The sequence below is a fragment of the Ambystoma mexicanum genome, chromosome 8 (assembly GCF_040938575.1).
Source record: "Ambystoma mexicanum isolate Mex_15411 chromosome 8, UKY_AmexF1_1, whole genome shotgun sequence".
Classification (NCBI taxonomy): domain Eukaryota; kingdom Metazoa; phylum Chordata; class Amphibia; order Caudata; family Ambystomatidae; genus Ambystoma; species Ambystoma mexicanum.
In genome coordinates, this window is record NC_090929.1 from 981,312,557 (window position 1) to 981,326,704 (window position 14,148).

The 14,148-nt window shown below is 48.7% G+C and overlaps 1 protein-coding gene across 3 annotated transcripts in view; it reads right to left on the reverse strand.

The window, feature by feature from the left end:
* CDC42 (cell division cycle 42) overlaps nt 1–14,148 on the reverse strand; it is a 320,654-nt gene that overhangs the window by 202,630 nt on the left and 103,876 nt on the right. For all 3 annotated transcript variants that reach the window (XM_069610884.1, XM_069610885.1, XM_069610886.1), the window contains exon 3: nt 7,600–7,672. In XM_069610884.1, the coding sequence (XP_069466985.1) occupies nt 7,600–7,672 (73 nt within the window). The remainder of the gene's footprint in view (nt 1–7,599; nt 7,673–14,148) is intronic.

Genomic DNA, 14,148 nt, shown 5'->3' on the forward strand with positions numbered 1-14,148 from the left:
ACGCACAGCCAGGAAAAAATTAGAAGCCCACTATGCTGAACAAACCGCACTACTCATGGCTAAGGCTAAACAATCATATTACGCGAAGAACAACAACGCAAATAAAATCCTGGTAGCCAACAGGCCAAACTAAAACGAACTAAAACGATCTCTGGGATCATTCAATACTCAGAACACAAAAAACAGCAATTGGCGTTGACCACTTGACCCAGGTCAGGAGGGGTACCCCACGAGACCAGACGAAACAAATGGAATATCTGCAAAGTGCGGTGCTGCCCCGACTCTCCGACACGGCAAGAGAGAAGCTGGAGGTGCCCATCACGGGGGAAGAGATCTAGGAAGCCATTAAGTCACTCAAAACTCGAGCCCCGGGCCGAGATGGATTATCGGCCAGGTTCTACAAATTATTTAGACTCCAGCTGGTTCCCCCCCCTGGTAGCACTCTTCACCTCCTTCAGGGAAACAGGGTTGGTGACCCCTTCGATGCATGAATCGACCACCATCCTCCTGCCCAAACCAGAGAAAGATCTGAGAGACCTGGCCTCATACAGACCGATAGCACTACTGAATATAGATACAAACCTATACTCTAAAATTGTGGCGTATCGCCTGGGTCGCGTCCTACCGGAGATCATCCAGCCGGACCAGGCTGGCTTCATCCTACACCGAACAGCAGGAGATAACATCCGGAAGAACCTTAAATCTAGTGGACCTCGCTGCTGCCAAGGCATTCGACAGGGTGGACTGGTCATTCATGACACACTCTTTGGCTTTGGGACAGCATTCCAGACAATGGTATTGGCCAACTACAAAGGACCATAGACACTCCTGAGGATCAATGGATCCATCTCGGCCCCAATCCCTCGGTCTTGTGGAACTAGACAAGGTTGCCTGCTGTCGGCTCTCCTTTTCGCACTCACTATGGAGCCCTACGCCCAGAGAATTAGGCTAAAAACCAGATCAAAGGCCCGCGGGTCGGCCCATCGCAACACAAAATCGCTCTATACGCCGATGATGTTCTGCAAATGAAGGCTCGCTCATCCCTGAAGCACACCCTAATAGAAATAGCCAGCTACGGCGAGATGTCCGGCTTCTCAGTAAACTTCACCAAGTCAACAGCTCTAAGCATCGGCCTACCCCCGGGAGAACGGGAGACACTGGCCAAGATGCGCCCAATTACGTGGAAAATAAAAGGGCGATCCCCTTCCTGGGAGTTTACATCCCGGCAAACCCAAAAGACACATACAAAGCTAACTTTCCCCGGTTGCTCAAAGAACTAGAAGGAGATCTGAAACGTTGGGCGACCCAGGAGATCTTGAGAATGGGACGCATAACAGCTTGCAAGATGAACCTCCCGAGGTTTCTTTATGCCTGCTCCTCCCTACCAATGGCAATCCCCGCGCCAACCCTTCGAGACCTACAAAGGAAGATGCTGAAATTTATCTGGAAAGGTAAGAAGGCAAGAATCCCCTACAAAACACTGCTGGGGGCTCCAAACTGGGAGAGCTGGGGGTCCCGGACCTACAGGCCTACAGAGTGGCAGCTCAATCATCACAGGTCCACGCATGGCAAATAATCACAAACCGCCCCAGATGGGTAGAACTGGAGCAATCACAGGTACCCCTGCCCCTACAATTCCTGCCACACATCCCACCCCCCTCATAACTCACTGGGGAGGCCTTCTTCTAGCAACCAAACACACCCTAAGTTCCTGGGACTGGGCACTAAGACGAGAGGGAGTCCCGAGGGGTCTGAGCCCACAATCTCTGATCTTCCATAATCCAGCTTTCTAACCCGGTTGGAACCCTCGCAACTTCCAAAACTGGATTAACGGCGGCCTGGAGACCATAGACCAGCTGTATGCGGGAGAGGTGCCCCTCACATGTGAACAATGTAAAGAAAAGTTCCAGCTCCAGGAAAGAGACTGATACACTTCTATACAACTGTCACTGGGGCTTGCACCCCCAAACTCTACAGGCGCCAACTCAACGTCTCACTGCCCTGGAACTAACATTCAAGGACCCTCCGACTTGAGGCAGGGTATCTATCTTATATAGGCGCTTCTTGGGCGACTTCCTGGTAACAAGAACCCGCTGCATGGCCCAATGGGAGGCCGATTTGGGACACCCGATAAGAGGACCAGACCTGGGTGGACATCTGGACCCGAGCACATCCCTCATCCACCTGCGTCACCAACAGGGAATGTGCGTACAGAATGATGCTGCAGTGGTATTACCCGCTCCTTAGACTCCATCTCATGAACCCCCAAGTGGATTACGCTTGCTGTAGAGGATGTGGCCACCCAGGCTTTCTTCCGCATGTGGTGGACATGTCCAAAGATCCAGCAATTCTGGAAATTATGCCTGGGAACCATCACACAAATCACCGGAACAACGATCCCGCTGGAACCGGAACCCGTCCTGTTGGGAGTCCCGATCCCTGCGATCTACCCACGCTCCGGAAACAGGGCGAAACTACTGACCCAATGCCCGCTAGTGGGGAAAATGGTGCTGGCCCGATGTTGGAAATCCCCAGACTGCCCCCTCATGGCCCAATGGTGGTCAAAGCTATGGGATATATTGATAACGGAAAAGGTGACTGTGGCAAAAGCAGGAGTCCCTCACCGATAACAGAACATCTGGGCCCCAGTACTGGAATATGATCAACGTTTCCCCGCCCTGACTTACAAACCCATCAAGGCCCGGTGGACACTAAGGGAGCAAGAAAACTTCGAAAAGGACTCAGACGAAGGGGAGCAAAGCGATCGATCCAGGGGGGGTAATCCCATCACGGGACCGTAAGGAAGGGAGGGGACGAGACTTGAAGGGAATGCTGGGGGATCAACATGCCCAAGTTATTGTTCATGTGATATGTAATTGTCAACCTGCCTTGATTTAAAAGAAAAAAATAAAAAATAATAATCAGAACCACCCTAATAGGCCCTCTGACGAAACTGTTTAATTACATCCGCGACACTGGCAGGATCTCTAGGGACATGAGCCAAGCGACCACAATATTACTATTAAAACCGAACCGAGACCCCAATGAATGCGCGAGCTATCGCCCCATTTCGTTATTAAACAGAGATGCAAAAATCTCTAGAACGATCCTGGCCCGCAGATTAGCGGAGGTGCTGCCCGGGATAATCCACACCTACCAAGCAGGCTTCATACAGGGGCGAAATACACACAATAATATCCGTAGAGCTATAAACACAATCGAATGGGGCCGTAGAACAAGACAGCAATTCTCTGTTTTAGCTCTGGATGCCTCCCGAGCATTCAATAGCCTGCACTGGGGGTACCTAGGGATGACGCTGGAAAAGTTCGGGTGTAGCCCGATTTTCATACGCATGGTAATGGCCAACTTCGTTCACCCATCCACAACGACGAATGGTTAATGGTCAGTTCACAGATAATATCCCTATCCGGAAGGGCACAAGACAAGGGTACCCGCTGTCACCTTTAATATTCGACATGGCCATAGAGCCGCTGGCACAAAAGACCTGCGACGATCCAGAGATCCAAGGAGTAGAAGCGGGTGCTGGGGTCCTCAAAAAATAGCGCTTTACGCGGATGACATCCTCCTGTTCCTCAAAGATACAATACACTCGCTACCCAAAACATTAGACCTCTTAACGGAGTTTGCGAAGGTCTCCGGATTCCATATTAATTATAACAAGTCCTGCACACTCTGCACACAGCTTCCTGGGAGGGGAGATTGACATTGCCATGAGATGGGAGAACCAAGGCTGGCCCACATAGGGGCCACGAGAATCATCCCGACTGGCTCTTGGTGCATCTTGTGCAATAGTCTGTTGAGCAGGGGAATCAGGGTGGGGGGGGGGGGGGGGGGGGGGGGGAGGGGTCGAGGGGAGAAGCGTAGCCAAATTTCCCGAACCATGTTATTCAAAGACCATTCTCCTTGGAGCGGTTTCGGAGCCATAATCTGGGCATTGGGTGTTCTCCAGAGTAGCGAACAAGGCAATCTCTGGGAAGCCCCATTCTGCAAAGACGTGGAGTACAATGTCCTCCTGTAGCCACCACGTGTACTCTATGGGTAGGGGGAAGGGGGTGGGGGGGGTATCTGCTGAGTACATCTGCCAGAAGATGGAGTTCCCCTGGAACATGTGACAGGAGGTACATTTTGTGTCTGAGAGCCCACTTCCATGTGTTCTGGGACAGTTTGGACAGCCCTAGAGAGCAAGTGCCCCCATACATGGCCGTAGTACTAGCAGTTCCAACAGGTTGCTGTGAATGGATGCTACCGCTGGGGACCAAACGCTGTGCAGTCTGTTGAAGGAGGTGAGGGCCCCCCCCCACGTCAGAGATGAGTCTGTGGTGAGAGTGGGTTCTACTGCGCGAGTGGTGAATGTTTTACCCTGCAGAAGGTTTTCCCCATTGACCACCACCGCAGAGACTGAACGGGGGCTGCCAGACAACCACTAGATCTTCCCACTGGCCTGACACCATTGCCTCAAGAGCCACTCTTGCATGGGGCGCATACGAGCCTGAGGAACTAGGTAGACGCAGAAGCCATCATCCCCAATAGTCGCATGGCTTTGCGTACGGTCACCTGGTGACAGAACAGCATGTTTTGAACGCTCTCGGAGGTAAAGACGAGGCCGTCCGAGGTCCGAGTTAGAGCCTGCAGAAACTGACTTTATTGGGGCTTAGACTGGACTTTTCTCGTTGTTAGAGCAACCTAGGTTGAAGAGACGATGTACAGTATTCTGGGTATTTAATTTGGCATGTTCTGTAGGAATCCCCCATTATGAGCCAGTCGTCGAGGTAAGGATAGACTAGGATGGAATGCCTGGGCAGGCGAACAGCTCCTACCGCCAGTACCTTTGTGAAAACCTGTGGCGCTGAGGCAATGCCGAAGGGGAGAACCTTGAACGGATAGTGAATGTCCTGAGGTACTTTGTGTGCTGGCAAAATTGAAATAAGAAAGTATTCATCGTTAATGGCCAATGTTCTGGTTGTTACCAGAAGAGCCTTGGGCTGAGGACCAGCAGTACTGTCCTTGGGGAGAGTGGGAAAAAGATTGCCCACGAAAGTACCGGCATGAGTTAGAGACTCCATGCTGGTGGAAGGGCTTAGCCATGATCTGGCTGAGCGACTTAGTGTTTCGTGATCTTTTTTCACAGTCTCCAGAGAGGAGTCAACAGCTTTTCCAAAAAGGTTGGAGTCCTCAACTGGTTTATCAGGGAGGTTTGAGTTTCAGGTTTAAAGCCAGAGTTCTTTAACCAGGCGTGTCTTTCAAGTAAGGTCCCCTGAGCTAGGGTGCGTCCTTAGGTGTTGTGAGTTTTTGAATTTGCGTGGTTGCCCTTGTCACTGGAGTGTGAACTCCCCATAACAGAGCCGGTGGCCTGTCTGTTGGGGACGGGCATCTGGGAGTCTGACGGCTGCGCTCAGAGGTCCTATGGCTTCCAATTCAGAGCCATGGCTGCCGACGGATTCCTCAACGTCCGAAGCAACGGCGCCAACGGGAATGGGGGGGGGGGAGAGAGACCTTTCGGCCTGCATAGCGTTGGCCACCACCCACCGTTTCGTCTGCCTGTCTCAACTCTTTTGGTCGAAAGAGCTTGCAGGACTTGCACGAGCGCTCGTTGTGTGGAAGAAGACAATGATTGCAACAGCAATGGGTATCCTTCCAAGGAAATGTGCTGTTACAAGACAGGCAAAATTTAAAGGACGTCCTCGACATTGCTGAGGGTGGTGGCAGCCAGACCAAGAAGAGAAAGAGGGGTAAAGGAAATACATTCTTAGAGAAGAATACATCCAGGGCCCCACTCTCCCTACTGTAAGGGCCTGGCCGGAGGGCTGAGGCCACACGGTCGACTGTTGAACAGTAGCCGGGCAGGTTGTAGATGTTTTTAGTGGCAGGAAAACCCACAAGGCAATCGAGAAGATTAGTCGGGAAACTAGACGACCAAAAGGTCCTGGGGACAAAGTTAGCAATATTAACTCTTGCCCGCTCCGCATTGGCGTACAACTAGGTCAGCGGAAAAAAAACAATCTGAAGGACATCGCCATGTGAGGGATTTTGGGTACAGTACACGTCACGTTGGGGATAGTTTAACAGTCGCGCCTATGTCGACGTTCCCTTTCAATCTACGAAATAAAGATGCAATACACCGCTATTTCCTCTAGATGTCGGGCTATATGCACAGCATTTGATTCCAAGCAGATTCACAAGCATCAGAAATATATATACACACAATCACTGGCGTAGGGCAACCGACATAAACCCCTGAAAAGGAAGTTTAAGTATTAGTATTCAGCACCACACGTCCAAGGAGCTACAACACTAACTTTAAAAGTCCACCCTTAAGTTGTATGGGGCCTTCGTGCCCTTAAAATCAAAGTTTCCCACTTTTTGAGATCGGGAAAAGTTAGTGGAGGGCTTCCAGGATCCAATGAAGAGTTCCAATGGATAGAGGACAAGCTGTTCTAGTGAATAAAGGCGACAGCCAGCCTCCTAGTTGGAACTGGTTCTAGGCAGCCATGCCAGAAGAGAAAGGGCTGTGGAGTTTCGGACACTCTGGAGCCTTGGAGGGCTTCCTGGGTGATTCCTGCCAAAGACAAGTCAAACCTGGTCCTCCCCCACACAAAACGGCAGAAGGACCAAGTAAGAACAAGCGCACATGAAATGGCGAAAAAAGAAAGCAGCCACCATTTTGGATGAATGGTGACCCTTCTGTGCATTACCGGGACTGTGAACACATCCCACGGGTACAGATAAGTCGGTAGAACACGTCCACTGCCACCAGCCATTTAGGTATGCTCGTCACTGTGACAGAAATGTTACAGGAGCAGTGAGAAAGGGGATACTATCTAAACCCTCCCTCAGCACTCCACATAAGGTGAAGTGTGCTAATCTCACAATATAAAATGTTGGAAGGATAAAAAGTATCCCTTTACCCACGGGAATATGCGTTCTCACAAGGAAAATTAAAGAAAATACAAAGAGCTCCCAGTAGCACTGCACAAAAGGTGCAGTGTGTTACAAAAGTAAATTACAGATGCCTTACAAAATAAAGAGGAAAAGTGACTCCATAAAATTAAGTACAAAAGTAATGAACAAGGGTTTTCATAAACAGAGTAAAAGAATGAGGGGGAACCTTTTTCCCCACTCACTCACTCAGCAGAGATATGAAAAGAAAACAGGCGTCCAGCAAAAGTGCTGGGGGTCTCTCTCACAGGTGAAGGAGATTTGGCATAGAAATGAAAAATCTACCCAACACCAGAAAAAATGTTTCTCTGTCAGTTAACCTGCAATCTATTCAAACCTATTGATGTAATAAAAAGGGAGATTATCACTGAAATGCCTCACAACTAACATTTCAGTAACTGCATAGTTCTTTCTAAATAGTATCACAACTATAGGTTCCATGATCATTTTCCACTAGGACTCCACCCCCCTTTTTGTATGTATCCACCTTAATAACAGGCCTCCACATACTTAGTTAAGTAGCTCATCTAGAGTTAAGGTACATACTTCCACGCAGCTCACATTCAGTGGCAGGAGTGCCAAGAATTTACAGTACAGATAGTGCCATACAAAGACCAGGTTTAAAACAAATATATGTCTTACCTGCAGTGTCAAATAATCCTAAAGTATATGGCTCACCACCAATCATGACAGTTACAGCATAATTGTCAAATACCTGGAAAAAAAATAAAGGTGGTGATGTGTGCATCATTCGTTGCAGACGTTTAAAATCCATAGAAGTTCAGTAGTTTTAGAAGTCAAGAAATAAAAAACATCCCAATATGCAACAATGATTACTAACCACCAGCATGATAGAATCCAATACAGCATCAATATTTTTATTTAGTAAAAGAGATAATCACAAACAATTGGTCATGTGCTAGCCCAGTCAGTTCACAAGTTTCCAGGGTGGGTCCTGCAGCTGCTCTTTAGTCCAGATAATCTAGATTTGGGGTAGCTCTACTCTGCAGTGCCATACTCTCCTATGGGTACCACATTTTCCTTGAAAAACAATTGCAGCTCGGGTCTTTACAGTGCCACACTTGCTTTGTAGAAGAACATTGTGGACTTGATGAAAGCGGCAGTGAGGGTGTGAATGTGGGCGTAAGTGAGTGCCACACAGGATGGGGCAGGGGAAAGGAGGAACACTGAAACAGGCAGAAGTAAAAAGTGGGGTGAAGGAGATGGGTTGGGGGGGGGGGGCGGTTGAACAGAGGAACCCCTCACTTCCAAGTGACAGTCGAGAGAAGCAGTAGTGTGCGCCAGGGAGGGTGTGCTTCTCGCTTTTAGCATGACCGGGGAAAAATAAGCATACCAAACTGAGTGTAGTAAATGATCCGATCTACATCTAAATGACCTTTTTGCGTCATACTTCTGCTTCAATGCTTTAGTCACACAACATTTTAGGAAAGATTTCTCTTTACAGCACTGGTCCTTCCATTTCTATGGTCCCCCAAACGTTTTAGCTTGTATTTTTGTATCTCAACTGCTCCTTTCGCAGTGCAGTTAATTGGACAGATTTGGAGAGCGCGTGCCCCCCTGTTTGTTGATGTAAAACATTGCTGTAGTGCTGTCTGTCAGGACTTGCACAGTCTGATTTCTGAGCGAGATTCTAACGCCTGAAGGCCTTTCAATACTGCCAGTAGTACTACCAGATTAATGTGGTTCTGAGTGCCGTGCGAGACCATAGACCCTGAGCTGTGTGGTGAAGATTTTCTCTTGTCCACCAGTTAAGATATTGTACTAGTGTTGGATGAAACGACCTCTAGATCGCCCACTGACCACTTGACTGACACCACTGTTCGCCAACCACTACTGCATGGGTCGCAGACGCGCGTGAGGAACCAGGTAAATACAAGATGCCATCATGCCTAGCAAACGCATCGCTTTGCGCACTCTTATCTGGGGGCCGGCATGATAATGTGGCATTTGCAGTTTTTGGACCCTTTCCTCTGATGGAAAGACAACCCCTCTTGTGTTTTTATGACAGCTCCTAGGAACGCTTTGGTTGTGCTTGGCACTAGGCTTGACTATCTTTGATGGAAAAGCCCAACTGGAAGAGTAGGTTCATAGTTCTCTGAATGTTTTGGCTGCAAATCAGAGGGCACTCTCCTGTAATCAGCCAGTCGTCCAGAAGGGTACACTGTGATTGCCTCCCTGCGCAGGTGTGCTGCCACCACCGCCAGTACCTTTGTGAATACCTTTGGAGCAGATATTGTGAAGGGTAGCACTGAATTGGTAGCGCTGGTTACCTCTTCTGTGCGCAGGGAACATTGAAATATGAAAATAAGCATCTTTCATATCCAGTGTTGCCATGTAATTCCCCCTTTCCTAGTAGAGGGATTACCTCTTGTAGCATAGTCATGCAGAATTTTTGTGGCTTGACATACTTGTTTGCAGGGCGCAAATCTAATACTGGGCGCATGTTAGGGAGAATTCTCAAATGGTTGATTTCCCCTACCTAAAAAGAGTCCCCCAGCAGCTGTGCTGGATTTCTAGCATTTTTTTTTCACCTGGTAAGAGTGTGAGCCTTTTTTCCCCACTCTTACATGTTTTGCTATGTGTATTTCTAATCTGTGTGATCTTGGGCACCGGAGCCTCACCTACTCCATGTGCACCACTTTTTGTGTGTGTTACACAGCACCTTCAGTGCAGTGACACAGGGTTGTCTTTGAGACTTCCCACTGATTCAATTTTTCTGGGGCTGACTGTCCCCCAGAAACAGGTTAAGTTGCCATTAACTTTATATGGTCACTTTAAACCAAAGAACCAGTACACCCCATCCTACATGGAGTATTGGAAAGGGTGAATTCTGATCCCTTTTTGTCTGTACCTATTGGGGCATAGTTTTGCTCCCTTAACATTAAGACTTGGCTGGTGGCAGTGGCATCGACCCTAACCTTTCTACCGCGATTATCTTATATACACATGGTAATGTTTTAGGCTATTATATTAGCCTCAAATATAAACCTGCTTGGCCAAATACATTTTATTTTAGTTCCAGCTGGGTTTATTCCCCATCTCTTTTTGTTCAAGTCTTTCTCTGCGCGCCAAACCGTGGATAACGCCTTTGTTGGCTGTGTTTTCGCGGGCTTCTGCACAGAAGTCCTCCTTAAGGCGCCTGATAAGTCTAGGTAGGCAGGATGTGAGGGAGGGATCTTCGAACCCCTGGCATGGGATCCCTTGGTAACCCAAGTCACACTCTTGTTTGATTGGCTAAGGGGACTGGCCTTGACAGGCCAGCAACCATGCTGTGTGATTGACAGCCAGGCTGTATGAATGGGGGAAACTGCATAAAAAGCAGGTCTCTGGGACTGAAAGAGCAGAGTCACAACTGGAACGAAAGAACCAACGAGGAACTGAAAGAAGAGGACCCCCTACAACAACTGAACCGCCCGGTGAAGCCCTGCTGCAGGTCCGGATCTCCAAATCCGACAACAGAGAAGATCCTCCAGGAAACTTCTTTCCTTGAGCTGGTGAGACCAACCAGTTCACCCAAACTACAAGCCAGGACCCCTCCTGTGGTAGAATTCGCTGTACAGAGCTACAGTGGGCCGGATAGCCAGGAAGGTCGGACCCTGCTTGGGTTTTAAGGAGCGCACCTTTTATTCGTTGTTTGGCACTGCTGAGCCTGCAGGAACTACCAGGAACGTCTGCCTCAGCTACAGCCCCCTCTCCGTTTTAAGGAACTGTGCAAATCCGGTTGTGCGTTTCGCTCAGCCGCGGTGAACGTGTTTGAAATCTTTCGCCAATCCGAGGGCTTGTCCTTCACTTCTCTTTGAACTAACTTTTCCACCAACCAACCTCGTCCGGAATCTGTGCCACGAACGTTACCGCAAACTACCCTGAACTGTGTGATCTTGAGCAAAAGACTTTTGACCTATTGACTTTGGCCCCAAGCCTTTTCTAGCTGATCTCACTGTAGTCTCTCTTGTTCAACTGCTCAGAATATTTACCTGTTGGTTTTGCTTAATTTCTAATAACTTTCCCCTCCCTTTGAAATTGCTGGAGTGCCATTTTGCTCCCACTTCATTTTGTGAGCTTAACTTGTCTGGAATTTAAGGGAAGTGGTGTGGTGCATTTATGATTGTGATGTTGGCCTTGCTTAGAATAGTGAAATGTTATACAACTGTTGAGTAAATAAATATATGACAATGCATTACTTACCGTAAAAGCATTTCTGATGATTGTATCTGCTTAGATTCACATGCTGTGCATAGGTCCGACATCCAGTGGTCACTGCGGAGTATTGCATTTTGTTTTTCGTAGTCGAAAAGGGACGTCGACAAGGCGTGTCTGAAATACTATCCCTATAGTGACGTGTGTTGTACCCACAATCCCTCACGCGTCGAGGTCCCTCTGTTTGTATTTTTCTGCCCTGAGGGAGCCTTCTAGACGTGAGTGAGTACAGAAAAGAGAGATATAAAAGGAAGTCTATGTTCCTTCCATCCGAGCGGGGAGGAAGGGTGGGCGCATGTGAATCTAAGCAGATACAATCATCAGAAATGCTTTTACAGTAAGTAATGCATTGTCTTCTGATGCTTGTTAATCTGCTTAGAATCACATGCTGTGCATAGACTAGCGAGCAGTACCCGGAGTTGGCGGTGGGTTACGAGAAGGAACAGTAGAGAAAAGATGTCTTAATACTGCCTGACCCACCTGGGAGTCAGATCTCGAGTGTGCATCTAGACAGTAGTGTTTTGTAAAGGTGTGCACAGAACTCCAGGTAGCCGCTTTGCAGATGGACTCAAGGGGAACATTTGCAATGAATGCTATGGACGCCCCCGTGCCTAGAGTAGTGTGTGCTCTAGGCTTAAAGGGCAGTTCTCTCTTAGCAAGAGTATAGCAGAGAGTGATGCATTGAACAATCCATCTAGAAATAGTGGACTTTGAAACTGCATCCCCTTCTCTTCCTGCTGCCACCGAGACGAAGAACTGATTAGTCTTCCTCAGTGGTCTGGTTCTTTCCATGTAGAACATGACCGCTCTGCGCACATCTAGTGTGTGCAGAGTTTTTTCTCCCAAGTTGGAAGGATTTTGAAAGAACGTTGGCAGTTCTATAGACTGGTTTACGTGGAATTTCGATATGAACTTCGGAGCAAACCTTGGGTGCGTGCGTAGAACCACCTTATCTTTGTGAACTGTAACGAAGGGGTCTAGAACAGAAAGAGCCTGTAGTTCACTTACCCTCCTGATGGAGGTGATAGCTATTAAAAAAGCAGTCTTAAGAGTGAGATCTTTAAGAGATGCTTTGTGCATGGGTTCGAAAGGTGAGCCCATGAGTCTGGTAAGTACCACGTTAAGGTCCCATCCGGGAGCTGGGTCAGCTATCGGGGGGTGTATTCTCTTTATTCCCTCCATGAAGGCCTTTATAACAGGGATCTTCCACCACGACACCTTGAGTTGGGAAGTGGTGTATGCAGAAAGTGCCGCTAGGTGGACTTTAATGGAATTGAACACTAGACCTGAATCCAATAAGTGGGTCAGGTATAGAACAATATGTGTGGGAGAGCAGTCAATTGGGTTGATGCCTTTCCCTCTGCACCAGATGACAAATCTCTTCCACTTGCTAGAGTAGCAGTGGCGAGTGTTAGGTTTTCTGGCTTCCCTGAGAATGTCCATACATCTCTGCGGAAGCAGTAGATGTCCGAATTCTATGATCTCAGGAGCCAAGCTGCTAACTTCATGTTCTGGGGGCATGGATGCAGAGTCCTGCCCTTGTCTTGTGACAGCATGTTGTACGGGCAGGGGAGATTCACTGGGGGAGATAGATACATCTCCATCAAGTGAGCGAACCATGGCTGTCGGGCCCACATTGGGGCCACCAGTATCATGGTTACTTGTTCCTGGTGCATCTTGTGCACCACCTTGTTGAGGTGAGTCGGGGGAAAAGCGTAAACAAATTTCCCTGACCATTGCATAGACAGACCGTTCCCCTTGGATTGGTTCTGGGGGTACCTGGAGGCGTAACTTAGGCATTGCGAGTTCTCCAGGGTTGCGAATAGGTCTATTTCTGGGAATCCCCATTGTGTGAAGACGTCGAAGACGATGTCTTCGTGCAGTCGCCATTCGTACTCTTCGGGCAGGGGGAAATCTCTGCTGAGTTTGTCTGCCAGCAGATTGAGTTCCCCTGGTACATGTTCTGACAGTAGGAACATGTTTTGTTTGAGAGCCCACTTCCATATATTTTGGGCCAGTTTGGACAGTCCTGGAGAGTGGGTGCCCCCCTGCTTGTTCATGTAGTACATGGCTGTGGTGTTGTCTGTAAGGACCAACACAGTTTTGCCTTGTAGGTGTTCCTGGAAGGCTTTTAGCGCCTTGAACACAGCTAGTAGCTCTAGTAGATTTATGTGTTTGGATGCTACGTTCGGAGTCCACACTCCGTGAGCAGTCTGATGGGATAGGTGAGCCCCCCATCCTGTTAGGGATGCGTCTGTGGTTAGAGTGGCTTCCGCCGCGGGTGTGGCAAAGGGTTTCCCTTTTTCCAGGTTTTCCTTTGTCCACCATCGTAGCGAGAGAACCAAGGCCTGCGAGACCGCCACTGGATCGTCCCATAATCCGCTGGCCTGACACCACTGGCTGTTGAGCCACTCTTGCATAGGGCGCATGCGCAGGCGCGCGTGAGGTACCAAATAAATACACGACGCCATCATGCCTAGCAAGCGCATTGCTTTGCGTACCGTCACCTCTCGACCGGTCACATATTGAGGGATCTGAAACAGCATGTTTTGGACCCTCTCGTTGGAGGGGAAGACGAGGCCGTCCTTTGTTTGAATTAGAGCCCCTAGGAATTGTTTGATTTGGCTGGGGTCTAGGCTGCACTTCTTTTCGTTGATGGAGAAGCCCAACTGGAACAAAAGGTCTACAGTCTTTTGGGTATTGGAGAAGCATGTTTCGTAAGAATCCCCTGTTATGAGCCAGTCGTCGAGGTAAGGGTAAACTGGGATGGACAACCTACGCAGGTGGGCCGCTGCCACTGCCAGTACCTTCGTGAATACCCTTGGTGCTGATGCTATGCCGAAGGGTAGCACTCTGAACTGGTAGTGTTTGCCCTCTATCATGAACCTGAGGTATCTTCTGTGCGCTGGCAACATTAAAATATGAAAGTATGCATCTTTCATGTCCAATGTTGTCATGTAATCTCCCTGTGAT